This window comes from Halichoeres trimaculatus, unplaced genomic scaffold (assembly GCF_033239565.1).
Source record: "Halichoeres trimaculatus isolate MK-OKI-2021-1 unplaced genomic scaffold, fHalTri1.1 fHalTri1_scaffold_13, whole genome shotgun sequence".
NCBI classification, from domain to species: domain Eukaryota; kingdom Metazoa; phylum Chordata; class Actinopteri; order Labriformes; family Labridae; genus Halichoeres; species Halichoeres trimaculatus.
The window spans coordinates 23,630,098-23,657,874 of NW_027437191.1; the positions used below are offsets into that span (position 1 = coordinate 23,630,098).

Sequence of the window (27,777 nt, forward strand, 5' to 3'; positions counted from 1 at the left end):
GAAATAACCTGTGAAATAAAGTAAATCTCAGTAAATCTTTATTAATCAATTTATTTTTCACTTTTTAAATTAATTAGCTTTTGTTTGTTTGTTTTACCTTTATATCCTTAGTTTTTGGTACTTAGACCACGTTTTTCATTGCTTTGTTTTATTATGCTACTTTTTGATACCTAATTTAATCATGTATTTTTATTTATTTACTTTTTACATCATATTCTTAGCTTCTATTTCCTTATTTGCAGCAATATACGTTTTTAAAATTATTTTTGTTTTGTTGCTTGTAGTAAAGTGAGACTGGCAACCACTTTGTGGAAACTAAAGGGGATAAATGGGGATAAGGAATAAAACGTACCCTGTTTTTATCTATTATTTTCCTCTCATATTCTCTCATTTATCCCTCTTAAATAAAAGCTACCCATGTAGCAACAACCTGTGCTAATATTGCTTAAAGAGAGGAGAAAGTGTCTATAAGTGCTCGATAGGAACAAATGTACACAATGATACACAAAAAATTGCATTTTTATGATACATTTTGCAAATTTTGGTTTCAACTAGCCTTTGATACAAGATATTTACTTAATTTAACAAAAAAAAAATCATTTCCATCATGAAACTGGAAGCCCGTTACGCAAAAAAAGACTTTTCTGGTATAGAAACGGGCCTGCGTATGAAATTGTAGCGTACTTTTAAAAATATTTGGTAAAACAACGACCCGGAACCAAGATTCTGAAGTTCCTTCCTTCCAGTCGGTTTGTTTTTGTGAACGTACCAGACTCGCCCGATATCAGCTGAAGCAGTGAAGAATCAGGTAATTCGGAATAAAATATTTTAGCATTAAGATATAAAAAAACTGTTTCTCATCGGATGTTTTTGAATTTACTGTTTCACGGAAACTTTAAAGCGACGGACATGATCTGTAGTTCTCTGTCAGAGAGGGCTAGCTCGGGAACGTTCGGCGATTCATTTCCTGAATCAAGCTAACTGGAGCTAGCCGACAGATTCAATCTGAATTGACAGATTTCAAAATGACATGCGACATCTTTCGTATAAATTTTATTTCAAATAAGCTCAGCAGAGCTTCAGTTTGTCTGTCTTTGCAAGAGAGCCTTAAATCAACGCCTTAGTGAAGGTTTATAAGTTAGATAATACTGAAGTCACACACCTTACCTCGCTCCTGTGTGTGCACTGTATTCCCCCAGGTGCGGTCATGGAGTTCGCCGAGCTGATAAAGACCCCCAGGGTGGACGGGGTTGTTTTACATCGGCCTTTTCTGCCCACTGTGGAGGGGACTCTGTGTCTGACTGGCCATCACCTGATTCTCTCCTCCAGACAGGACAACACGGAGGAGCTGTGGCTGCTTCACTCCAACATCGACTCCATAGAGAAGAGGTAGCACTCACCCTCTTTGTTTTGTGCACTGTCCCTGATGTTCATGTAGTTTAATGAACTGGATTTAGCAGACAAAATGACACAATTTGACTCTTTTATGAAACTGTTCTGGGGCTCAAGCCCAAGCCCACTTTCACTGATTGTTGCCAGTTACGTCTTTTTCCGAGATGTCACCTGTCTTTTTAAACATCGCCTTAACACTAGTGATTCAGCGTTCAGCAAGTCATCTTTTGCACTAATAAACTAGTATCATTATTTTTATTTTTATTACATATTTTCAGAATCATGAGACTTCCTTTCTTGAACAATGCTGGATCAGCTGTTAGTCATCTTGAATGTCTGCATGCATGAGCACTGAATTTATTCTTATAAAACACACTCTCTCTCTTATAAAACACACACTCTCTCTCTGTGGTACTCTGTACTTTATAAACACATACACTGTGATGTCTCAAGGTACTGGGTAGTGTTCATTAGGTTTTAGGTTTTAGTTAAAAGAAATAATAAAGCCTATGATAAAACTTCAACATGATGATAAATGTAAATGTAATGTTTGGTCCTTAGTTTAAATTTATGCTAATTTTTTTCAGTTTTCAGTTTTTTTCCCCTTTTCTATTTCCCTCCTCTCTCCTTGATCTCCTTAGTAACAGTATGAGCTTTGTATTTCTCTTCAGCGTATCAGGTCCATAACCGAGGAAATGTTGATTTCAGTGCTTTGGGTGGATATTTTCTAATGATGTATTTCATACTCCTACTACTATTGCTTCATACTCATGAAGCAATAGTAGACCAAACTTATAAATCACTGATCACCTGCAGTTTGGCATAAAACATGAGCTGTTTGTGCCTCAATTATCAGGATAGGCTCTCAGCGAGGAAAGCCCTTCTAACACTTCCAACTGTGGAAAAAATCTGTTACTGCTTTACCTATTGCACAGCTCTAAAGGAAAAGACAGATGGCCAGTGAGAGCCTGGATATCAGTTGTGATGAAAACAGGGAGAGGAGTTTGTAGAGAGCTGTTAGAAAAAGCTGGAGCACACCCTGTGGGCTAAGGGTACTTGGGCAACCATGAGAAAATCCAGTGATTAACTTCTGCTTTGTGCAGTTGTTTGCGTTTTTATGCAGCTTCCACTATCCTATATTCATAGAAATGACTGCATGTTTAACCATGAACAGTGAAGTGTTTTTATACCCTCCTTTTTCAAAAGCACAGGTTGTTTCTGTGCTCTTTGACTGAGCTCAGGCAGCTCCTCTGCTGTTTTTGTTTCACTCCTGAGGATGGCATCAGATCACCATTTGTGGGATGACTGCAGTGAAACAGACCCATCATTTTGGGGCTCTGTTAACAGTTTGTGTAACTCTAGTTTGTGTATAAGGATAAACACTGCTGCTGTGTTCATTGTAATATAGGAAGCATGGGTAGTGAGGGCTTATTTGCTGTAATAATGATGCACTTATCTATGCTATGCTTCACAGTCATTAATGCACTGATGAGTCAGCCTGTTTGCACACAGTCATTTTAATGAGAGCCAAACAAACGGCAGAGATCAGAGCTTTTATTTGTGTCATTACAGAGAAGTGAAATTAATTGGCTGAGAAAACCACAGGGCAAAGTTATTTATAAATGTGTTGTGATGTTTTAAAACCTGTTTTTAAAACAGAGTCTAGTCGGTTAAAGAAAAAGTCTCTCCATCCATCCACTGCTCTCTTTCTGATTTGTCTCACACTTCCCCTGTGAAGAGGAGGATCTGAAAGCATTTGGCAGGAAGTTTGATTCAGACTGAGCGTTGGCACAAAACTCTTTCCCACAGGTTGGGAATTGAAATTTTTGTGGTTGAGAAGGGCGTGGAGCTGCAGGGGAAGCAACTGTTACACAACAGGACAACATGAGTGCTCCAATCTGTGAAGATAATAAAAAGAGTTTGCTTTTAAGCACATACATTTATTGATGAAACTGTAAAATAAAACTAGACTTTATTTATTCACCAGAAAAGAGTTTCACCAAACCTCTCTCCATTTCCTCTTTCAGATTTGTGGGCTCTCTGGGAACTGTCATAGTGAAATGCAAAGACCTGAGGGTGATCCAGCTCGATATCCCCGGCATGGAGGAGTGTCTCAACATCGCCAGCTCCATAGAGGTAAAAAAAGAACTGGAAATGTTTTATTTCTGACAACAAATAGATTCCTGCATGTCTTTTTTCTTGTACTCATTCTTTATTCCTCTCCAGGCTTTATCCACTCTGGATTCGGTCTCCCTAATGTACCCTTTCTTCTACCGGCCCATGTTTGAAGTCATTGAAGACGGCTGGAACTCTTTTCTTCCAGAGGACGTCTTTAAAGATCTGGAGTCCATGGTACGGATACAGATAACAAAAACTTCCAGCTCACAGTTTTGAGTCCTGAACCTTTTCCCTCTTTAACATTTTCAGACGGACGAGTGGAGACTGAGCGAGGTCAACAAGGACTTCAGCGTGTGTTCGTCGTACCCCCCTCTAGTGGCTGTGCCGAAAGACGTCGACGATGAGACGTTGAAGAAAGTCGCGACCTTTCGACACGGAGGGCGCTTTCCTGTGCTGAGCTACTACCACAAAAAGAATGGGATGGTGAGTATCTGGGAAACTGGAGATTCAAGTCTTGGAAAAGTAGGATGTGCAGAAAAATTGCAGTCCCTTTATTGTCCACTAGAGGCTGGCTGCAGAAACACCAGAAACCACACAGATATGTATTTAAAAAAGGAAAAATTAATCATGTTTACAACCTGGTTCCAATGGAGCTGGGTTGAGCTCAGAGTTTCCCACACACCACCTTTCTCCAACAGGCTCAACTGTGTATGGGTAAGTTCCCAGACTATACATTCTTGTATTATACAGTCTGTATCTGGCTTTCACTTCTAGGTGATGATGCGAGCAGGTCAGCCACTCACAGGCACCAACGGGAGGCGCTGCAAGGAAGACGAGAAGCTGATTAACGCCACCCTGCGGCCAGGAAAACGCGGCTACATCATTGACACTCGCACTATCAATGTGGCTCAGCAGGCCAAAGCTCGAGGAGGAGGGTTTGAGACAGAGGCGAGCTACCCACAGTGGAGGAGGATCCACAAGGCCATCGAGAGGTGGGGGGACTTTGTTTTTATTAATTTCATTCTGCTCTAAATCTAATCTATATGTCTAAAGCTACAGCTCTGTGCATTCTGTAGAAACTCAACAACTCTTACAGCTGACACATGTAGAAATGTGAGAGTTCATAAAACACATCAGAGGTCACAAGACCAGACTTACATGATTAAATAATGCAGAAAAGGTGTTAAATAGTGCACACCAAAGAAGAAATCAGAAATATTTGAGGCTATAAGCAGTTGAGGTCAAAATACTTTTAAAGACAAAATCCAGATCCTGATCCTGCCATAAAAACATCCTGACATATTTTGCCCATATCGCCTCTAATGGAGAACAATTTTATTGGTCAGAAGCAGAGTTTGCTGATGTTAATGCAGCACGTAACAATGCAGAAAACTGACCACTGATCATCTGGTATCATCTCAGTTTGATTTCATCAATCTGTAGTGATGGCACAAGGATGTTTGACCACACTTAGAGACTGGTGTTTTCCATATAGAGAGCTCAGGCGTTACTTCAACGCCTGAGCTCAGTGCCAGCGGCAGCACACACCCACTGCCTCTAACGCTAGCTAGGTAAACACACTCAGTAGTCTAGCAACCACCCGCAGCATCATGTCCCTACGATGAAGAGACTGGAGAGCCATGCACCTTACTCGGCATGTTAGCACAAGCTAATCTTGGGTATTTGACACATACCTGGTTAGCAGAAAGCCAAATCGCATCACCCTTCGTACCGTGCTGCTCTCCAAGCTCCCGGACGGGAGTGAAAGTCAAGCCAAGCTTCAGCCTTGTTTAGGAAAAAGCTTTATCTGTTTAGAGTTTCATTTTACTTTGGTTGTGTCTCTCTTCCTCTGCGCTACGTCCACTATTGTAGCTGCTCTGATTTGCTTCTTCGACTTACAATTATCAAAAAGCAAAGTCACTTGCACACTGGATGCATTGTGATTGGCCGAAGTAACCACACGTACAACAAAGCAAAAACATCAAAACATCAACACACAGGCTGAGGAGGGGGTTGAGGCAGACACTGACACACTTGTATAGAGGCCCACAGGAGAAGATTGAGCAGGATTATTCCTGCAAAAGATGACATTTTATTGTATTTTTTTTAGGAAAATCCTGCATACTGTACCTTTAAGGTTAATAGATATGTCAGTATGAGATATTTGGACAACCCTGTTCTGATCTGCCAAGATAAATGTGTCCCTTTCAGGTCGAACATCCTCCAGGAGAGCCTCATTAAGCTGGTGGAGGCGTGTAACGACCAGTCGCACAGCATGGACCGCTGGCTGAGCAAGCTGGAGGCTTCAAACTGGCAGACTCATGTCAAAGAGATTCTCACCACAGCGTGCCTCGCTGCACAGTGTATCGACAGGTGAGGAGACAAACCTTCACTTCCTGTTGCAAAAAAACGCATCTTTCTAATTTTCTGTAACATAAATTGATATTGATGTTTTAAAGCAGTCAGGTTGTGTTTGTTTGTTTTTGTCAGAGAGGGGGCATCAGTGCTGGTTCACGGCACAGAGGGCACAGACTCTACCCTGCAGGTCACCTCTCTTGCTCAGATCATCCTCGACCCGGCCTGCAGGACCATCAGAGGCTTCCAGGGCCTGGTGGAGCGAGAGTGGCTCCAGGTGAGCCCAGATGTTTAGATACTGATGGATTCAAAGCTTGAAATTTCACACAGAATTAAAGCCACTGATGTCGCCTCTTTGATTGATTGATTGTTTCAGGCGGGTCATCCATTCCATCAGCGCTGCGCTCAGTCCGCCTACTCCAACAGCAAACCCCGACAGGAAGCTCCAGTCTTCCTGCTCTTCTTGGACTGTGTGTGGCAGATCCTTCGCCAGTTTCCCTGTTCGTTCCAGTTCAGTGAGAGCTTCCTGGTGCTTCTGTTTGAGCACGCTTATGCTTCTCAGTTTGGCACATTCCTGGCTAACAGCACAGCGGAGAGGTAATCCACCAGCTTGTGCTCACTGTATCTGTGAGATTTGTGTGTGTGTCATTGGAGGATAAAACAAAAATCATCACTGCCAGAGCCTCGTCCTTCACATTCTTTAATCACTGCTTTCTAATCAGATTTACTGAAACAGATGTGGATTAGGCGAGTTTTCCAAAGTCAGCTCCAAAGTTCCACCTTCATGAATAAAATCGTCCAGATGTTGTTTCACAGATTCTTCCCCCTCTGTTGTCATTGAAAAGTAACAGCATCTCTCGCCCTTCCTGCAGAACCAAACTGTCCCTGCCTGAGAAGACCGTCTCTCTCTGGTCTTGGGTGAATCGGCCCCAAGAGCTGGAGCGTCTGACCAACCCGCTCTATGAAGCCAACAGTCTGGTGATCTGGCCGTCCGTGGCTCCTCAGAGTCTACTGCTGTGGGAAGGTAAGAACAGAAAGCCACGAAAAGCTGGAGCCCAGTACAAATGGGCTGCAGTCCTTGTTCGGGATTTAAACCAGTTCCTGGTGGGATGAGATGGATGTCACACCCACTTTCTTCCCACATTTCACGCCTTTTCCAAGCCGTTCTGTCCAGTAAGGCAAGACAAGTAATTTATATAGCACATTTCAGCAAGGCAATTCAAAATGCTTTACAGAGAAAACATTAAAAAAAATCAAAATTCAATTAAAAAGCAGATAAAAATAATAAGATACAAAAAAAAGTTAAAACTGATTTTAAGATATAAACATAAAAGTTGCAGTGCAGAGTTGTGCGGTTAAAAAATTTTTTTAAATGATTTATTAAAATTCTCTAATAAAAAGCAGCTGTAAAAAGGTGGGTCTTCAACCTGGATTTAAAGGAGCCCAGAGTTTCAGCAGACCTGATATTTTCTGGCAGTTTGTTCCAGATATTTGGAGCATAGAAGCTGAGTGCTGTTTCTCCATTTTTGGTTCGGTTTCTGGGGACTGAAAGCAGACCGGATCCAGATGACCTGAACGGTCTTGATGGTTCCATACTAGGTTAGAAGATCATTGATGTATTTTGGCCCTAATGCATTCAGAGCTTTGTAAACCAGCAGGAGTGTTTAAAGTCTATCCTCTGACCAACAGGGGGCCAGTGTAAAGACCTCAGAACTGGACTGATGTGATCCACTTTCTTGGTCTTAGTGAGGACTCTAGCAGCAGAGTTCCAAACCAGCTGCAGCTCTCTGACTGCTTTTTTAGGGAGATGCTGTTACAGTCATCAAGCCAACTGAAGATAAAAGCATGGACCAGTTTTTCCAGGTCCTGCTGACACAAGTCCTTTAATCCTCGACGCATTCTTTAAGTGATAGTAGGCCAACTTTGTAACTGTCTTAATGTGTTTGTTAAAGTTCAGGTCTGAGTCCATGATCACACCCAGGTTTCTGGCATGGTCAGTGGTTTTTAACTTTAACATCTCGAGCTGCTCACTGACTTTAAATCTCTCTGATCCAAAAACAATGATCTCACTTTTATTTGTATAGCTGGAGGAAATTTTGGCTCATCCACTCATTGATTTGTTCAATGCATTTACCCAGAGCCTGTATGCAGCCATGATCACCTGGTGACATGGTGACATATAGCTGTGTGTCCTCAGCATAATTATGGGAACTGACTTTGTTGTTTTCTATAATCTGAGCCAGTGGGAGCATATAAATGTTAAACAGGATGGAGCCTCAGAAGAATCCAAATGCCAGAGACTAATCTCAAGTAAAAAGGTTGCAGGGACTGAGTGTATGTTCAATAAATAGTTGTGTTTCCATTACACCCAGAAATGCCCAAAATCTAAATATCAAAACAAAAAATGGTACTGGAATTTCAAAAAAACAAATCTTGATAAAAAGTTTTGTCACTCCATGAGGTGGTTTTCAGAAGTGAACATACTGAAGTTTATCTGTAAAGTGCAACAGAAACACCTTTTTTCACAATGACACGTATAGTGTATGTGTGTGTGCGCATGTGAGTAGGCGAGCTGGAGATGATGATTTCTGTCAAATGTTTTGTTCCTGTCTGCATTTGAGGTTTCAGCGTCAGCTATATTGAAACTCCTGCTTTAGATTAAAGGAAGAAATATTTTATTCTAGGGGTGCACGATATTGGGTTTTTGCCGATATGCCAATATATCGAAACCCCTTTTGGCCGATACCGACACCGATACCGATAATCACAAGTTTGTTTGTTTTTTTCACTGTAAAGAAAGCTACGTCTATCCTGTACTGGAATTTATATGTTACTCTAATTGTGACGGTCTTATTTGTTTAAGAAACACACATAAAACAAGACAAAAAACATTTGATTTAACCATAAATAAGAAATGTATTATTTTTTCAAACTCAAGACATTCAGTATTGAAATACAGAAAAATAATTTCTTTAGATCACATGAACTTTAAATGTACAATGCATTTTTAAACATAACCAAGTTGCATTTGATTATTTTAGAGCTACTGTAACAACCTGGTGACAGACACAGAGCTCTGCAGTGCAAATAAAGGAAGTGCTACATTTTATTTAAGGAGCTTATTTTTCAGATGGAAAATAATAATAATCCTAACTGAATAGCACCTTATCGGCTGTGCATATCGGCAGAAATTTTCATATCTTCCGATACCAATAAACGTGTTTTTAAGCTTTTATCAGCCAATACCGATATTGTGCCGATAATATCGTACATTCCTATTTTATTCTATCTATAATCTATAATCTGTAGATCTGTAAAATCTGTATTCTAATCTCAATCTGTAGGGAAGCTGTAGAAAAGCTCTAGTAAACTATTGCTTGAGTTGCATTAAAGCAAAATTAATCTCCTTTCCAGAGTTGTTATGTCAGCTTTGCATGTTGTAACGTAAAGTGATATGTCAGTTTGGTTTTTGAAAGACTCTCAGTGTTGTTTGTCTAAAGTCTAGGATCAGTCTTGATCATCTTGTTTGACTAAGAAAGTCTCTGGGTGCAGGACTTTGCAGGATCACGTGGAGGTTCTGGTGTTACGCGTGCTTTGGTTTATGTTTGAGAGCCGAGAGAGCCACAAGTATGCAGCTGATCGGTGTCTGTTGTGTGATCTGTGCAAAGTTTGAATCAGAGTGACGGTTACAGTTTGTAATGCTGCCTCAAGAGGGCGCCAGTGGTTACTTTGCAAAATGCAGAGTCAAACCAAGCAACTTCATAGGTAAGTACTTCATCCTGCACAACAAATGCAGATATTTATTGAAAAGGAACTCTGCTGTTGTGATGAAGTCAAGTTTCCATGCCCTTACTTTTCTATATAAAGATGTATGAGTTTTATACCCTAAGGAAACAGCTTTCTTCATAAAAACAACAGAAAAATAATACATTTACCAAAAATCTATGGCTTTCCTCTCTAAAAATCCACCACTAGACCAAGTTTCCAGGACAAACTCTCACTCCTCTCACCTCAAATAGTTGACACAGCACCTTCACATTTTCAGCATTCCTCTTCAGGATGTGTTTGGCTGACGTGTAATTCTTATAATAGCTTGCACAGAAGGTTCTGTATCCCCTCTGAAACACGAGCCCCAGCCCTGGACACCGCCTGTGATAGTTTACTACAACTTATCAGTCAGCGGGCATACAGTGCACATGCTAACTTTAGCTCTGCTGCACACTGAGGTCCTGTAATAAACAGGAATCACAGGAGCTGACTCCAGAATGTGACTAATAAATCAAACTTTATTCGTCGTCATCCAAACACTTCCTTCCCTCCTCTTCTCTGTTTTAAACCAATGAGCAGCTGATAAATAAGCTGTGATGATACTGAGATGATCTTATGTTGCCCAACAGCTAAAAATAAACACAGGGTACTCATCCCTTCACACCTTCATAACAACATTTATTCTCTGATGAACACTTACGTAGACTTTCACGTGGCCTCTGATGTCCCCCACAACCCTAGCCTGATGATATACTGAGGATGGATTGGCAGCACATCTCCGGGGTTATTAAGTGGACTCCTCCTTCCCTCTCACAGATCTCAGTTGGCTGAGTGGGTGGAGTGGATGCAAACAGCTTTCTGCTCGCAGCTGCATCTCTCAGTCGCAGTGTGAGGATTCTGTTAGTTATTGATACTGATCTACAATATTTCCTACAAGTGACTACTCTCACATCAGGTCAGACACTTTTACAAACCAAAAAAAAGAGGCTAAGTGCAAACTTTTCCTGACCAGAACGAGAATATACTTCCATTAAACAATTTGGAATACTACTTTTGCCCATCCCTAATAGTAACATTGGATAAATTTACAATAAATGGTCTGTGAGGAGTTTCTAAGTGATCTTGGAAAAGTCTCCCTCCTAGATATATCCCTGATTGTAATCCACGTTTATAAATGAGATTATTAGCAACGCCTTAGGTTGTTCGTGAATGCCTCCCAATTGGGTTGAGCAGGGTCAGATTGACAGCGTAGTGTTGTCAAAGACTCTTTGACAACCTGTTTCAATAAGTTTTGGGTTTTCAGCCCAAAACGGCATTCCCGTGTAGATCAGCGCCCAAATTGCAACAATATTTTAGTTTCTTCTGTCGACATTTCTGTGCAAACAGGACCTAGCTGTGTCAGTATTTGAAACCCATTTCTAAGCTCCTTCAACTCTCAGCTGGATTCTGTTAAATTGAATAATTCCCTAAACAGCTGTGGAACAACTTACCTCTGCATACCCACTCTGCGGGGTCAGTTGAGGTTTTTAAATCTTCTCTTAAGACTCACCTCTTCTCCCTGGCTTTAAGTCAAGGTGGTTGGACATCTGGCATAATTTTAATTTATTTCATTTTATTTTGTTTCATCTTATATTTGCTCTGGTTTTATGTCTTATGTATCTTAGTGTTGTATCTGGTTATTTGCTCTGCTTTTAATCTGTACAGCACTATGGCTAACTTATAGTTGTTTTAAATGTGCTTTATAAATAAAGTTTGAGTTGAGTTGAGTAAACAAACATATTGAATACACAAGTGCTTCTTCAGGATGTGGTTCAGTGGAGGAAATATGTCCCAGAAATCACTCTAACAGCAAATTGTAATTCACTGGTTGCTTAGCTAGCAGTGTCCAATCAGCTTACAGCATTCAGATGCCAGACAGAAAGTGGAGTAGGGGGATGGGGCCCAAACAAATGAGGGGTCATTGGGTTGAAGGAGCCCTCTGTGTGGGGCCCCCCTTCCTGCACCACCCTCTTTCTATACCAACTGGAAGGTATGTGACCAGTGGAGCGGCACGTGAAAACCTGCAGGCACGCCGCTTATGCAACCCGTTCAGCGTGTGACGTGCTCTCCTTGGCCTACTTTAGGGACCCCATGGAGGTCTGGGTCTAAAGACTTATTATTGACACTGATGAGGGCTGATGGTGTGATGAAAATCTCTTTAGCAGCGAGATCATGCTGCTAAAGCCTGACAACAGAAAACGCAAAAGAGCAGCAAAAGTTAAGGTCTGAACTCTGGAGGTGTGACAGAAAATTGCTGAGTCATGTAGAATGAAGTCAGGTGAGTTTTTGCTACAAGCTCAGACTGATACTTCAAAGCTGTCTTAATGTAGGACACGGTTGTTATTAAATTCTGTTCCTTTCAAAAATCATCATGAGTCCGAAGACACTAATTTATCTGTCAAACACAGAGCCTTGCCCTGTGTCATTCATATGTGCTCCATTCCAGTCATGCGGCACATCTCTTTGGTCATGCTCGTATTTCCAGTATGCAGGTCTCTGTCCTCTGTCAAAGTCCCCCACCCACAGGTTTCACTGTGGGCTTACACAATCGGAGCTTTCCTCACAGCTGATTAGTCTGTGTCAATGTTAGTGTCAGACTCATAACCTTCACTGTGGTTCTGAACAAAGATCATATCTCACCCTGTGCTGCCGCTACAATGTCAAGACACCAGGCCAGGTTTCAGTGGTTGTTTAAAGAGGGGGCATCATCTGTTTTTAAGTCTGTATTCTGTCCCTCTGGTGCCTCACAGGAGCCTTTCATGATTTACAGCTAAAAAAAAAAAACAATTAAAAAATATTTCTTGTAGGGGCAGGGCCTCAAACACCAAGGTCTGCCCATAGCCTTGCCCCTGACAGGCCTCTAAAGGGCTGGCCAATCAGAGCGAAGGGGGTTTGTGCCACAGGGAGCCTTGAAGAGACAGCAGCTAAAACAAAGCGTTTCAGACAGTAAGGTTTTTCTGAAACACCAGTGAGAAAAAACAGATTTTTTTTGGAGCTGTGAATCATGAAAATTTTCTACAGAGGCACCAGAGGGACAGAATAAAGACTAAGGCCCCGTTTACACAGAGACTCCTGCAACTATTCCTCATTTGTGTTTTCAAAAGCCACCCGCGTTTACATGAGGATGGCGTGGAAACGATCCGCGTTCATACGACTCCAGGAGGACAAGTCGCTTCATCTGTTCTTTCTTTTTCTGCCGTTTTGTTGTGTGAGACGGTCGGCAATCCAACCATAACGCGCATTACCGCACCTACTGGCTCAACTGGAAATGTGGCTGAGCGCGGAGCCTTCACCTGAAACTGCGAGTGCGCATGCGGTGACGTCAGCGTTTCACCCTGAGACGCTCCGCTCTGTGTTTACACGAAGCTGGATGGAGGAGCGGATTCAGATCTTTCCACTCTGGGGAGCGTTTTCAAAAGTTTGCATTTTCACTGAAAACGCAAAGTGGTCTCATCTAAACGGAAGGCCAAAACGCAACGAAATGTTTGCGGAATCGACCGTTTTCGGCGTCATGTAAACGGGGCCTAAAAGACAGCACAATACCCCCTCTTCAAGGCTTCCTGCTCCACAAACCCCCTTCTCTCTGACTGGCCAGGCTTCTGGAGGCCCATCAGGGGCAGAACTATTAGTAGACCTTGGTGATTTAGACCCACTCTTTCAACTTATCATGAAACAGATTAGAGATACTAATGTGATTTCATAATTTCAAAAAAGTCTGGTGAAGAATTGGTGCCATTTTTGGAACTGAGCATTTTGATCAGTTTACAGACAGATTCATGAATTTCTACAACATATGAATATTTAGAGGTTTGAAAATCTGCACATGCTCAGTCTGAACATCCAGCATTGTTACTTTATATTCAGGATTACAATATTGGACAGCATTATACCCCTTCTTTAATATTTTTTTCCTGACAACAGTGACTTTTAAGGCAGTTTGATACATCCACGTTGGCTTCCTCGTGAGTCAGGTGTGCTGCCGTTGAGGAACTAAAAATGAACTGTACTAATTTCTTGTAGGAGGGCATGATTCTTGACAGGTTTGCACATTCACTTTAGGTGTCTTTTTTTGTCTTGTAATATCTTGAAATTAGACGTCTTTCTGGACTTGTCAGCTGAATGTGGCTCAGATGAAGTTTAAAAACACAATTTTACTGAAAATTAGACAAACGGTTGCTTAGAGTTCTGTTTTTGCAGTTTGAAAGTTGGACTGTAGTATGTTTTTGGAGTGTTAAGGAAGATTCCTTCCTTGTAACATGTTTTGTCAGTCATATAAAACTTACATTGCTCCTTCTCCTGCTTCCAGGAGTCTTCCTCCGCTGGAACCGCTCCTCCAGGTGTCTGGACGAGGCCTACGAGGAAATGGTTCACATAATCGAGTACAACAAAGAGCTCCAGAGCAAAGTGAACAGCCTGCGCCGGCAGCTGGCTGAACTGGAAACTGAGGATCCTCTGCTTCAGACGCCATAGAGACAGAGAGAGAAAGGATGAGGTCACTGAGGAGGGACAGGAGCAGGAAAAGAGGTAGAAAACGAGAAAAGACGACAAAGAAAATCAGATCAGTGGTTTGATTAGGTTTCAATTTTTGTGGATTGATGATCCAAGTCGTAGTTTTGATTTATGCACAGCATTTTGTTAAATTTTAGTTTGATGCACACACATGTAAAGGAATTGTATGACATAAGCCAAGTTTTTTTTATTTTTTGACAAAAGCTGCTGCCATTGATCCTCATCGCCTCAGAGTACTTGACACCCTGCTGAATATGTAGATTAAATATATGCCGCTGAAGCACTGCAGAGTAACTATGGTAACATATAGGGTGCTACAAGGCAGCATGTGATTCTCCTGCACATTGAGATGACATAATAAGCGTAGGTAGGGTCAGTGCCTGCTGCATTTCTGACTAAAATAACTGGATTCTTAAACATCTATCAGATCATTTCTTTACATTCCAGAGCTGTCTTATATAACATATATAACTTTATATAACCTCAATGTCAATGAGCCTGTTTATGTTTGGTCAGTACAGTCTCTTTATGCAAACAGAAAGAACGTGTGTGAGTGTTGATAGAGTGAAGACAGAAATTATGTTACTGAACGCGGCTGCTGCAGTCAGAAAAAAACTTTTTGCTTCGAAATGTTAAAATATCAAAATGTGCCATTTTATTTCATTTAATTAAATTCGTATAATTATTATTCTGTTCAAGGTCATAATCAAACTAATGCATATCTGCTGTTTATTTGGCTTCAGATCCAAAACTATTCAACTTTCTTAAGAGTACATACAGTTTCAGAAACACACTCATACATGGAGTACAAAACTTCTTGACACATTTTTTTTCCATTTAAATTGACTTAAAGAGGAGGTATTGTGCTTTTTTAGTCTTTATTCTGTCCTTCTGGTGACCCCGTAGTATCTTTACAAAATTACAGCTCAAAAAAATCCCTATTATTCTCTAAGTGGTGTCATAGAAAACCCTTATTTCAGGCTCTGTCTGAAAGACATTGTCTTTTTAAGACTCCCCACTCCACAAACCCCCTTCGTTCTGATTGGTCAGCCCTCTGAAGACCTCATTTCAAATCTCATGAAGATCTTCTGCTGCTTTTGAGGGAACTATCAGGGATAGTTTGGATTTGAAAAGGATTTCAAGTCATACTTATGCTCCTATGGGGGCACCAGAAAGACCAAACACCAACATTTATTGTTACCTCATCATTTTCAGAGTTCTGAGATTTCTCAGATTCTATAAATTTACAGTTCTGATAATGTGTGTATTCTGACTTTAATCTAAAACTCAAAGAGAAAAAAACTTGAAAGTTTTTGCTTCAAATTTTCAACCCTGGGTTTCCAGTCAGGATTCTGACCAAACTTTGAAACCTGACTTTACTTAAATGTCTTAATGAAATCAGTTTGACTTTTGAGAGAAGTCAAAGTTCTCTCTGTTATCTCAGAATTTTGATTCTTTAGTCAGAATTTTTTTTTTAAATGGCCAACCTCTGAAAGTTGTATTCGAGTGGCGTTGATCCCCCACCACCATATTAATGTACAAAATATTCCAATGTCAGAAAGTGCTCACACAAATGTAAGATATCAGTTCCAACCCTGTTGGTTCCAATGTGATATTCCTATCAGCTCAGGGTTCAAGTTTAGGAACAGTGAGGAAACAGGAAGTCAAATATTTGACATTTCTTCAATTGATAACCTGTGCTCTGACGTTATCACTCACATTTCTGTCCTGTCTGTGGGTTTCTGTGGGAGCTCCTACAAGCATTAAACTATGAGACAGCTTTAGACAGCACTTTAAACGACTAACATGCAAACAGCAGCTAGAGGGTTATTATATTTCGACTGTTTTGTCTCTGCTCGCTTCTGTGTGGTCACATGTTTGATTCATGTTTCAGAGTTCATAATCACACTAAATTTATTCCAGCCACTACGTTACACAGCTTCACAAAGGGATGATGCTTCAAGCTGCTCTGTATACTTCTATTGCTGCATGAACGGAAATATGAGTGGAGTCAAAAAACAGTGTGCGTTAAAGTTAACTTAAACTAATATTTCTGTTAGCTTTGCTTTGTCCAGAAAACTTTAAAGATGATCAGCACTTTGTCTGCTGTTGTGTATCATCTGCTTTGTGCAATGCCTTACTGCAGGATAAAAAAACAGTTCTTGGTTTCTGCTTGTCACATGTCTGTAAAAGTATATTAATGTTTAAAGAATCAAATGTTTTTTTTATGATTTAAGCCATTAAAGGTTCAAGCACAAAAGAGGCCCTGTTTTGTGATTCTCAATTCAGTTTTCTCAAAGTCTGTACTATCCAAAAGTCCAAGAACTTTGGGGGCAGGGCCTGGGAGCTGAATATTTCTGATTTGTGGAGTACCCTCCGTGAAAAAGATGACCCCCAGCTGTGATAGACTTGGTTTAAAAACCTCCTAAACAATAGTCTTCTTTGTGCCTGATAATGTGAATGTGTCTCTGTCAGCTCCTGATGTTCCAGTTTAAAGAGTGACCCTGTAAACTGGAGACCTTCAGCTGAACATGCCAGTGGATATCCAGTTTACAACAGCTGTTCAAACACAGAAGATGTCCTTGCGAAGTCATCCTAGTTTAGTTTTATATATGTTATCAATTTTAATTTAAAAGCAACTACTGGAGCAGTAAAACATGAAACCGTTTCATGCACAAAGATCACACTATTTGCCCCCTCTCCTTCAGACTCACTTGTAAGAGTCCTTGACTGATATTTGGCATCTGATGATCTAGTTTTGTGAAAATGTTCTTATTAAAAGATATAAACACTTGACAGTGTGCTCCTTCTACGACTGTCTGCAGCTCCACAGACACCAACCCCAGCCCCAGACAAAGGTCTGTGTTCCCATGACACAAGCAGCTGACTTTGAATCCTCTGCCCTCGTATGGCTCCTCTCAGGCTTGGTAAACAGCAGCCTCACCAAACATACCGCTGTAACTGTGACGCAAGCATCATCTGACGGCCCACCGGGGCATAAATAGCCGGAGGTCAGCTGTTTGATGGAGCTACGTGAAGGCAGCTCGTGTTTTCACTGCTACCACCCAGACTTCACTCTGGTGTCTGTGATTAAGTGGCCTTGAATGTGTCACAGACCAAATAGCGTGTTAACACACCTGCTCCTGGAACAACAGAGGACTGTTTGTCTCTCTTTCCAGCCAGGAGATTATCTTTGATGTTTGTTCAACTTTATCTGAGACATTCGTGAATGTATACAGTCTGGGTTTTCCTCGAAGGTCTTCTGGTTTTGTTTTTGGCAGATCTGTGTCAATTTAAACATTATCTTGTTTTTAACCAAGTCATTTCCTCACCCGTGTTGACAGACGTAGTGGGTGTGCTCCGCTCCTCCACTCACATTTCAGCATGGCCCTGTTACGCACCGCACGCTTGGACGTTCTCAGCCTCTTTGGCTCTCCTCAATCTACTGTAAACAAAGCTGAAAGTCAAACAGAGGCTGCTCTCGTACTCACATTGTATCCCTGAGCGCATGAACACGAGTTTCAACATTGCCTCTGACTGGAAGGTCACTATAGGGCGTTGGTTTGATGTGTCCTCTCAAACAGAATAATCATACAAACATTTAAAGTGTTAAACTACCAGGTTGCCTTGTGTTGACATTTCTCAATGACTTTGTCCCTGTTTCTTTAGACCTTGTAAAGACACAAGAGCTTATTTGACTTTCCCTGCGTCAGTTGTTTCAAGCTGAAGCCAAATAATCAAACATGCTCAACTTAATTTTGGTTTTGTTACTCAAATATTTCAGCACAATAAATAATGTATTTTTATTATTTCCTTCATTGTAAATAACATGCAGCTTTGATGAAGAGTAGAGACTCTGAATGATAACAAATAAATCCAGTTTGTGTGTTTTGTGCTCTAAAATTGTGGTGTACAGCACTGTGGCCAACACATTTTCTCAAGAAATCCCTCATGATCCACTGTGATATTAGAGGACACCAACACTTCTAGCTGCCAACATACTTAGCGATCTTTTTTGTTTAACTTTTTGACACTAACTGCCTTTTGTTTTACCAACACGTTGAGTAACAACTTATCAAGATGGTTTAACAAATTAGTCCCCTTTAAGCTTATGCCTCTCATTTTTGTTTCCACAGCTGTGTTTGTTGTCAGCTTGCTTCCTGTTAGGTTAGATTTAGGTTTATAATACCAAATTGTGGTGACCACTCCTAAAAGACATTACACTCATAGACTGTATAATTAATGGACATAGTCTCTGTGACATCACCCATCTGTTTCTAATACAGAGTTTTGAAGCCTGTCGTTGATGGGGGCCATATTGGAAAACCTGATCTCAACCTAGTTTTAGGTAAAGAGGCTGGACCTAGGCCTCAGTCAAATCAGCCATGACCTTACCTCAAGCAATAACTTCCATTTTTTAGATATGAAGCAATGTGGAGCTGTACTATACTACAGTTCTTTAGGTGTCCACTTGAGGCTGGCTCCAGAAGTACCAGAAACCACATATGTACCAAGCCAAAAGAAAAGCAGTTTTTACAGCAGAAATAAACATGTTTACAGCCTGGCACAGACATCTTCCAAAACAAACAAAGAAAAAAATACCTCAGTCCTCACATTTCTCAACTGGCACACACCAAACAGAGGCAGTTCCAACTCTACAGTTAAGGGATATTAAGATTTCAAGTTTGCCCGATCAGAGTGATCATGGAAGCTTAAAGTCTGCCCCATTTCCAATTTTCTTCTAAAGCCCTTATCAGAAACTGACTACATCTGCATGGGCAAATATTGTAAATTTGGAAATAAAAGATTATAAAAACAAGTTTCTTTTTTCAACAAGAAGTTCTTAATGAGTGAATCTTTTGACCCTTTTTGATACAAAGCACTGTACGGGATAAGACTGGCAAAAAAAATAAGATGTGCTGCTTTGTTAACAGTGGACGCCAACTGGAAGTTCCCACAGGAGCTTTAAACAGATCATATTTTTGCTTGCCATCAAACTTGTTTCAAAAACACATCCTTGCACCAGTGTCAACTTAAAGTTTTCCTTACATTTTAGACATTTTATGCACAAGCATTGATGCATATTAAGGATAATGAAATTTATATCTTGAATTTCCCTCGTGGATAAATAAAAAACCTATCTATCTATCTATCTATCTATCTATCTATCTATCTATCTATCTATCTATCTATCTATCTATCTATCTATCTATCTATCTATCTATCTATCTATCCATCTAATGGAGTCAAATTGAATACTGTAAAATTCTTAGAAGTAAAACCTGGGCAGTTAAATAAGATAATCAGTAGATGGCAGACTGGTGCACTGGCAATATTTTGATAATTGCCAGATTGATTTATTTGAATTGAGCTCCTGTGAAGAACTTATGGTTGGTGTTAATTTTGGTGCCTCCTATGGACAATCTGGTGCCTTTTATCTTACATTTTGACCAATTGTTCCTAAAGAAACGCACCACTTACTTGTGGTTTGTGCTGTGGAAAATGTTAACAAAGAATTTTTCATCAGCATATAATTGATCATTTTATGTGACACCAGGCAACAGTTTAAGGCATCAAAGTAGACACTATTTATTATTGTTATTGTTTTATTTAGTTTTGTTACCCATCATGGTTCTTCTCATAAACACTTTAATAAACACATGAATCAATAAATAATTAGCGTCAAGTCTTTTTTTATGATTTTAAAAAGTAATTTTGTATAGATATGCATAATTTAATTTAAACTGAATTAAATCAAATTTGAAAAAAAAAACACAATCTTCTTAGAACTAAAACCCAAATAATTCAAAGAAATAATTGATTGATCGGTAAAACTCCTATGTGGTATTTTTGGTTTTTAATGGTTTTGGCGCCCCCCTGGACAATCTGTTTTCCTTTTTTTTGTTTGTGAAACAAAATATGCACAACTAACTGACAATTTTGTGGAGGAAAATGTTAAGAAAAATTACTTAATCAGTGTACGATCAATCATTTCATTGGACATTGACCTCAAGCAGTAGTTTAAGGCACAAAATTAATACAACAGAAAAAAATATGTCTTTTTGATACTGTTTTTTTTTAAAACTTTCATATCCCTTAAAGATACAAATTGTGTCATTTTCAGATCCATTGTAAATCCAGCCTAAACTTCCCTGCAGGAGCTTAAGACCTAATTGTTATCATTCATAGAGGTAGAATTTTTAGAAATAGGGGAAATGACAACTTTTAAAGGGAAATCAAAGAAAAATCACTACTACAGAAGCCCGAAAGGTTATTATTTAAATGCATTTATTTTTCAGGTTTCTGGTGGATATTGTTGTAACTCCTACAGCTTTGTTTGGGATCGCCTGAAAAACAGAGAATAAAATTATCTAATCATGTCTTTTAGGGCCTCCACAGCATTTCGTGCCATGTGGCACTTTTTTCTGCCAGCCTGTCTTGCTCCCCTCTTGATTCTGGTTCATATCCCCGCCTAACTCCATCAATGGTCTGGTCACACCCTGCTGAATCACTGCAGGCACTGGAAGCTGTTCATACTCATGTCTGGGGTCAGATTTTAAGACATGACACGTTGAAATAAGATTAATGGCGCTGGATGTAAATGGACACCGGCCTCTGCTGATCTGTTGGGTGGCTCTCCGTGGATGGGCGTGGTCTGCGAAGAAGGACCGCACCTCCGGGGCTCCACCAATCCGGAAGCGAGCCGGCTTCCTCCTCTGAAACCAGATGGCCGCGGGTATATAGCTTGAGGAGGTAGCTGATGCAACACTGGCCAGAGATAACACAAGCATCAAGTTAAAGCTGAAAGGATCAGCTCAGAGGAGGAAGACGCATCTTATTCCAACGGAGAGAGACACACGGGAGTTTCTGCTGCTCTGAATCTTGAAGACAAACCGGTGAGTTCACTGGGTGTTTTTTATTTCCTCTTCCAGGGGTTTAGACCTAGAAAGGAAAACGTTTTTATCCAGCTTTAAACCAGATTTATTAATTATTTCAAGACTGAATGAGTGCGCAGGGAAACTGTGCTACTATTAAAACGCGCTTCCGTCTTTGGTCCACCATGTGCTCTCATGGGGTGATGCACCGGGTTTTTCCCTGTGTGTGTGCTAATGTGAAGCGACATGTAGCCTCTTTCAAAGCACAGACCCTCTTTTATTAATGAAATCAGTCTGCCAGTGCGCCTGTTACGTATTGGTCTCGGGCGCTTTGCCAGGCTGGCTTCACTCCGGTGCACTGGCCTGGTTTCATTCCTGTCTGGCTGAAGACAAAAAAAACCCACATTTTAGAAATAAGCTAGTCTTTCCGAGTCATTCTGAAAATGTGTCATCCTTCTCGGCTGCTCATTGGCTGCCTGCTGTGCGTGGAGACGCTGCCACGCTCAGTGGAAACCAGCAGCAGCAGCAGAACTTGAAGTAAATGACAGGTCTTTCAAGATCCTCCACGACGCGCTGCATAGGTTCCAAAAGGGAAATGAAGAGGAGGGGGCAGTCCCCACTTGTTACACAACCTGCTTACACGGAGTGCACATGAAACCGTGTTGGCACAACAACAGCAGTGGACGGCACATGTTATGGGGGGGCAAAAGGTCAGGAGCGCGCTGGAACTTTCGCTCAAAATACTGCGCAAAATCCCATCTTCAAAGCTAATTCAGCATCTTTTTCAGACTATTTTATTGTTTGTTTGTTTTTTGTTTAAAATGACAATTTAAATAGTTGAAGAAAAAAAGAAAAAGTTGTTGCCACACTTCTTCTACATTTTCTACCTAGTAATCCAAAAATACTTCTAAATCCGATCAGGGTGATGTCGCTCTGATTCTTGGCACTGTTTTCCTCTCGTACTGTACGCCCTCGCTCCCTGATTGGCTCACGGGTGAAGGCAGGGCAGTATAAATACTTAGAAGTTACTCTCCTCCTTCCTTTTCAGGGAGAACTCGCTACGCTCTCCGTAAGTACTACTTTAACAGAGATGCGTTTTTTTTTTGCAAAAAGTCTGGATGAACCGATGAGAATTTAAGCACCCGAGCGTCTTTCCTTTCGGTTAAACTTGCATAAAACTTGTCTTTAAATGGACATGCACGTTTAAAAGCTCTGTCCTGTTCGCGTTTCGCGTCTCAGTATTGAAATGCACGTTTGAAAAAAGTGGGGAAAACTTTGCGTTGCTAAGCTCTCCACTCCTCCGTTGCGCCTCTTTGGAAACAATAGCCTTTCATTTGCATTTGAGTGTGGCCGAGATATCCTCCCTGCTGCTGGCACAAGTCTCCCCCCATCTCAGAGCCGTTTTCTTTGTTTGTAGACGTGACAGTGCAGCATGTTTCTACCGCGTTTCAGAGCTGACTCTCAGTGCAAGACTGATCCAGACCTCTGTGTGTCTGTCTCTGGGCGCCTGGAGTTTGGAGAGGTGCCCAAACCTCTTCAACTTCATTCCTTGGCTGAGAGACATTCCTTCAGGCTCATTCTGTGCTTGTGATCCAAAGATGAACTAAATTTTCCTGCTTAAAAAAAAAAAAAAACTTCCCCAGAGCAGAATTTTTGCTGATGCATGTTTCTCCCTCGCAGGTACCAGCATGCCTCTCATCAGAAGCCTCAGCAAGGTGGCCCAGCAGGCCCTGCTCAGCACCCCGGGGTGCGGCTGCCAGCCCCTCACGGTGGCTGTGCGCAACATCAGCTTCTCCCCTCGCCAGGTGACGTCTGACGCCAGCTTCCACTCTGTGTCATTCTCTGAAACGGACCACCCTAAGGTGCTCATTACAGGTATGCAGCAGTGTTTGGGGAAAGAGGAGTTAAGTTGCAGCTTTTCCAACAAGTTTCAGAAAAGAGTGTGGGTGTTGGATGCTCTGACCTTTTTCTTTATGGCCCACTCTCCTCCTTAGTGTTTCCATAGAAACAAGCCCTCATTAGAGGTATCTGCTGATTTAATGCCTGAGTCCTCTGACATCTTGCCCTCTCGCTCTTTGTTTGTGTCACGCAGGCGGCCTGGGTCAGCTCGGAGTTGGACTTGCCAAACTCTTGAGGTAAGATTTCAACATTCTCCAATTTCTCTACAAGTCTTCTTCTTTGTGTTTGGTGTTGTATAACACTGACTTCCTGCTTAACAGGAAGAGGTTTGGAAAGAACAACGTCATCCTGTCTGACATCAGAAAACCTCCAAGCAACGTTTTCCACAGCGGTGAGTCCACGCGTACACGAGTCACTGAAAAGAGCTCGGATTCAGGGCATGTGGTTCTGAAAAATGCAGCTCTGAGCGCGTCCAAGAAATCCATTTTAATCCTTGTGTCAAAACAGATGGTTTAGAAAGCTGCTTCAGCTCTTTTTGATTACATAAAAGCTTCAAGCTGCTCATAAATGTGCCTTATTTACTTTATTGAGGTGTGGTGCGTTAATTGACATAAGTGTATTAAAGTTATGTTGCCAGGAGGCATAAAGCTGCCTCTGCACAGAGGTTGGGTTAATTTTAAAGCTTAGGCATGGCTGTCAGCTTTTTCACACAGCCTTAGTCAGACTAAAAGAGCAAATTAAGTGAGTAACATCTTCTTAATCCACCTTGTTACAGGTGTGTTGGATCATATAACATTCTCCCAGAATAATAAGCTAACACAATTGAGGGATTGAAAAATAATGTCTCTAATCTGTGTCTGGACAGACTAAAACTTGACTTCTCAGGTTGTTAATTTGTGAAAAAAAGGGCTCTAACTTTAATGCCAGCAAACATCCTGAGCAGCTCGCATTGATTTTTCTCTCCCCGAACAATAAGACGTCACATTTTTACGTAAATGTTTGTAAGCGAGTGGAAATCAATATTTGACATCTGAGGACTTTGAGATAACGTTAAACAAGGCTGGATGAGCTGAGGACGCGTCACAGGAAGAAAAACACTTTCTAAACTTGCTTTTTGCCCCTTTTAGGCCCCTTCATCTACTCAGACATCCTGGACTACAAGAACCTGAGGGAAATCGTAGTGAACAACCGCATCACCTGGCTGGTTCACTATAGCGCCCTCCTTAGTGCGGTTGGAGAGGCTAATGTCGCCCTTGCTCGTTCTGTGAACATCACTGGTAAGCAGAGTGATCACTTCTTCGTTACTTGACGCACCTGGAAGTGCTTACTCATGATGTTAACGTAAACGCTTTTCTTTTTTAGGCCTCCACAACATCCTGGACATTGCAGCCGAGCATGGCCTGCGCCTCTTTGTCCCCAGCACCATTGGTGCCTTTGGGCCAACTTCCCCTCGCAACCCAACGCCAGATCTGTGCGTGCAAAGACCTCGCACTATCTATGGCGTCTCCAAAGTGCACGCTGAGCTCATGGGAGAGGTGAGATCACAGAGTTGGCTACATTTTTTGCTCTTTTGGTGAGACTTTGTCAAAAACTGGACTTGAAAACAAAACTTCTCCTCACTTTTCGACAGTACTACCATCACCGCTATGGCCTTGACTTCCGCTGTCTCCGTTACCCAGGAATCATCTCTGCTGACTCCATGCCTGGAGGTGGGACGACAGGTGAGAGATGAAATTCAAACTGTGTTCACGGTCTCAGTTTGATGGTCTATTCCTGCTCCGCCGCCATAATGTCACAACTTGTTATGCAACGACTTATCCAACAGAGGTGTTATAGCTCCTTTTTATTTTTAGGCCAACTGACAGCTTCGTAAAACATCTTTGATATTTTCACATGACATGACATGTGCAGAGGTCGTGATAAGTGCTCTCAGTCCTGGAGAATTAACTCCAAATTTTGTTTTTCTCTCTGTCCAGACTACGCCGTCCAGATCTTCCACGACGCGATCAAAACCGGAAAGTTCGAATGCAACCTGAGGCCCAACACACGGCTGCCCATGATGTACATTGACGACTGTCTGCGCGCCACGCTGGAGGTGATGGAGGCCCCTGCCGACATGCTGAGCATGAGGACCTACAACATCAACGCCATGAGCTTCACCCCTGAGGAGCTGGCCCAGGAGCTGCAGAAACAGATGCCCGAGCTCGAGGTCACATATGACGTAGACCACGTACGACAGGCTATTGGTAGGTGACACTTTATAGCTCCTGTAGGCAGTTTTTAGGTGTTTATGAAATAAGCTGGAATTGATATTGATGCATCCTCAGGAACTACAATTTGGAACATTAGAAACAAGATTTATTATTTCGTCTTGATTTTCTACCCACTGTGATGCAGGGGTAAGAGTCAGATAAAATGCGCACACCCCCTTTAGCAATTCCCATGGTGAAGATTAAATTTTTCAATCAAAATCACCACTTAAACAATTCAAGAAAAATCAGAATAGCTAGAATTTGCTAAGGGCAGTATGGCCTTGCTTTTATGTGCACCGCCCTCAAGTGGTACTCTCTGGCCCCTCTGTCACTCCACACTCTTGCCTTGTTTTCTGACCCCACTTCCCTGTCCTATTTAAATCTGGACAAAAAAGCCTGAAAGGGTTTTTAAAAAAAAAAAAAAAAAAAAAGGTGCTGCAGAGTCGCCAAATTGAGCGTTCTTGAAAGTTCCTTATATGAGCTTTAAATAAAGTTACTATCACATTTGTGAAATACAGGACAAATGTAAATTGACTTAACTTTATCACCTGTAAATATATATTTTAACATGTGGACAATTAAGTAAGTGAACCTTCATTCATAAAAAGACAGAAAAGATAAAAAATTTAAAAAATGCAAAAAAATAAAAAAAAAATGCCGCATTGACGACACAGGTTCCAAAGTAGACACAGCCTGTAAGTTCCCTGTGGGAGCTTTAACAAACCTATGGCTACATTTGTGAAATATGGAGCAAATGCATATTGATTTAATTTTATTTATCAACTGAAAGACTAAATATCATAACCAAGACAGTCATTACCTTTAGAAAGCTAACTTTAAGGCATAACTTCCTCCAAACAATAAAAGTTGCTTCATTGACCACAAGGTAGCTTTAAACAAATTTACCCTCACACATGTGAAACGACAAATCCTCTTATTTATCAACTGTTAGGCTACATTTTAACAGGGATACTTACCCAAAGGTAAATTTTTATACCTAAAAAAGCTTAACAGCCTGAAAAAAATAACTGAACAAAAAAAAAGTCGCATTGGCCACAGGAGGCGCCAAAATCTACACGTACTAAAGATCCTTATAGGAACTTACCATAACACTTATTCTTAAAGTGCACACCTAGTTAACTTTCTTTATCACACCTTAAACAGTATTTAACATGTCAATAGTAAAGTTCGGCAACTTTTAGTGTTTGATGGTAACTAGCTTAAGGCAGCTAGCAGCAGCAACCACAAGTTTCTGTAAATGCAAAACTAAGTGAGCCTGCACACAATGTCAGGTTTTACTATAGTGTAGAATTTCTAAGTGAACTTTAATTTTTCTTCCCATCTTTCTAAAATTTGAGAATTCTAGCAAAAACAGATTTAGCTTTATAGCTAGCTTAGTCAAAATTCTAGGGAGGACGTTACGATAACTGTGTTTGAGCCAAAACCTGAGTGTTTGTAGTTTGACACTTATCTACGTCCTTCTCCCTCCAGCCGACAGCTGGCCCATGAACTTCGACGACACCAACGCGCGGAACGACTGGGGCTGGAAACACGACTATGACCTGCCAGAGCTCGTCCAGACAATGCTCAACTTCTTCGGCGCAGAGCGGCTCATGGCCCGCGCTAACTGAGTTCATCCAGAGCGGCCGTTTGCTGAGTATTCTTTGTACATAGTGTAAAGACTGACCAAAGAGAATAGAGAAACCTGGCCTGTACATAGTCGTTCTCTCACTTCTCTGTTAAATCAGAAGGGCTCTGCTTGCCTGGCACCGGGCCTCCCTGTTACAGAGCGTCAAAAATGGTCGGTGCGGGCTAGACAATCCTCCCCGCTCCTGTCTGTCTATCTCCTCCCTGCTTTTCCTCTTTTTCTGAGCGAGCTATCAGCAAGGCTGTTAGCAGAATCAGGGACACCGACTTGGCCTGGGAAGACTTGTTTGAATGGAAAAGGAGATGACTTGCATGTTGATGAATTGCGTAAAATGTTGTTGGCAGTGTATCTACCATTTTTCTGTTTTGCTATCTGTGAAAATCGTCAAGGATTGTCCAGTTTCAGGTATCCAGGGCCTTAAAACATCCAAGCAGAAACCGGTTTATTCGGTAGAAGAATGTAAAAAATGCACCAGATGTGTCCTGTGATGCACTTTAGACACATTAAATCCTGAAATGAAAGAAAATGAGCCGAATCACCTGCAGGGGGCGGTTTTCTGATACAGCGCGGGGTGAAAATTGTTCTTCTGTTTATTCCACGTTTCGTTATTTATTCTGTCTGTCGGTGTTAAACATGTGGGGGCTTCCATCAAGTGAAAGCGTTTCTTTAACACTCTGTTTTCTAAATGTTCCTGTCCACTTTATGTTATTTTATTTTTTTTTCATCCATTCTGGGGGGATTTTGGTTTTTTTCACACAAAGGGAAAAAAATGTGACACACAAACATTCAGCCACATGCAGTGGTTTTTCTGTAATCCAACATTTCGCGAGAAAGAAATGCTGGAAGCGGTTTCTACATGAAAGTCTTGGCAGGATCTGTCTGTTCTTTCTATCACACAACGAGCTTTGACAATAAAAGCCTT

General features: G+C 41.2%; 2 protein-coding genes across 3 annotated transcripts; both read left to right on the top strand.

Moving 5' to 3' along the window:
• Positions 1-733: 733 nt before the first annotated feature.
• On the top strand, positions 734-16,453 carry mtmr9 (myotubularin related protein 9). The gene is made up of 11 exons (XM_074685452.1): positions 734-808; positions 1,200-1,389; positions 3,420-3,528; positions 3,619-3,744; positions 3,820-3,993; positions 4,285-4,502; positions 5,722-5,883; positions 6,001-6,142; positions 6,242-6,462; positions 6,738-6,889; positions 13,979-16,453. Exons 2-11 carry the CDS (start codon positions 1,208-1,210, stop codon positions 14,140-14,142), a joined length of 1,650 nt encoding a protein of 549 aa, XP_074541553.1. The 5' UTR covers positions 734-808; positions 1,200-1,207; the 3' UTR covers positions 14,143-16,453.
• A 4,416-nt stretch (positions 16,454-20,869) lies between these two features.
• Positions 20,870-27,777, top strand: tdh (L-threonine dehydrogenase). Of its 2 annotated transcripts, none has more exons than XM_074685686.1 (9): positions 20,870-21,077; positions 22,737-22,931; positions 23,149-23,191; positions 23,276-23,346; positions 24,083-24,232; positions 24,318-24,490; positions 24,586-24,676; positions 24,932-25,201; positions 26,699-27,776. In XM_074685686.1, the coding sequence occupies exons 2-9, from the start codon at positions 22,745-22,747 to the stop codon at positions 26,836-26,838; spliced, it is 1,125 nt and encodes a 374-aa protein (XP_074541787.1). In that variant the 5' UTR covers positions 20,870-21,077; positions 22,737-22,744; the 3' UTR covers positions 26,839-27,776. The 2 variants fall into 2 exon arrangements, with proteins under 2 accessions (XP_074541787.1, XP_074541788.1); XM_074685687.1 differs by lacking the exon at positions 20,870-21,077 and adding an exon at positions 22,091-22,125 and having other exon boundaries at positions 26,699-27,777.

Coding starts and splice junctions, on each gene's coding strand:
- mtmr9 (XM_074685452.1), top strand. CDS start 1,208: ATGGAGTTCGCCGAGCTGATAAAGACCCCCAGGGTGGACGGGGTTGTT. Junction 3,745..3,819: donor TTAAAGATCTGGAGTCCATG/GTACGGATACAG, acceptor TAACATTTTCAG/ACGGACGAGTGGAGACTGAG. Junction 3,994..4,284: donor ACCACAAAAAGAATGGGATG/GTGAGTATCTGG, acceptor TTTCACTTCTAG/GTGATGATGCGAGCAGGTCA.
- tdh (XM_074685686.1), top strand. CDS start 22,745: ATGCCTCTCATCAGAAGCCTCAGCAAGGTGGCCCAGCAGGCCCTGCTC. Junction 23,347..24,082: donor AAGCAACGTTTTCCACAGCG/GTGAGTCCACGC, acceptor TGCCCCTTTTAG/GCCCCTTCATCTACTCAGAC. Junction 25,202..26,698: donor CCACGTACGACAGGCTATTG/GTAGGTGACACT, acceptor TTCTCCCTCCAG/CCGACAGCTGGCCCATGAAC.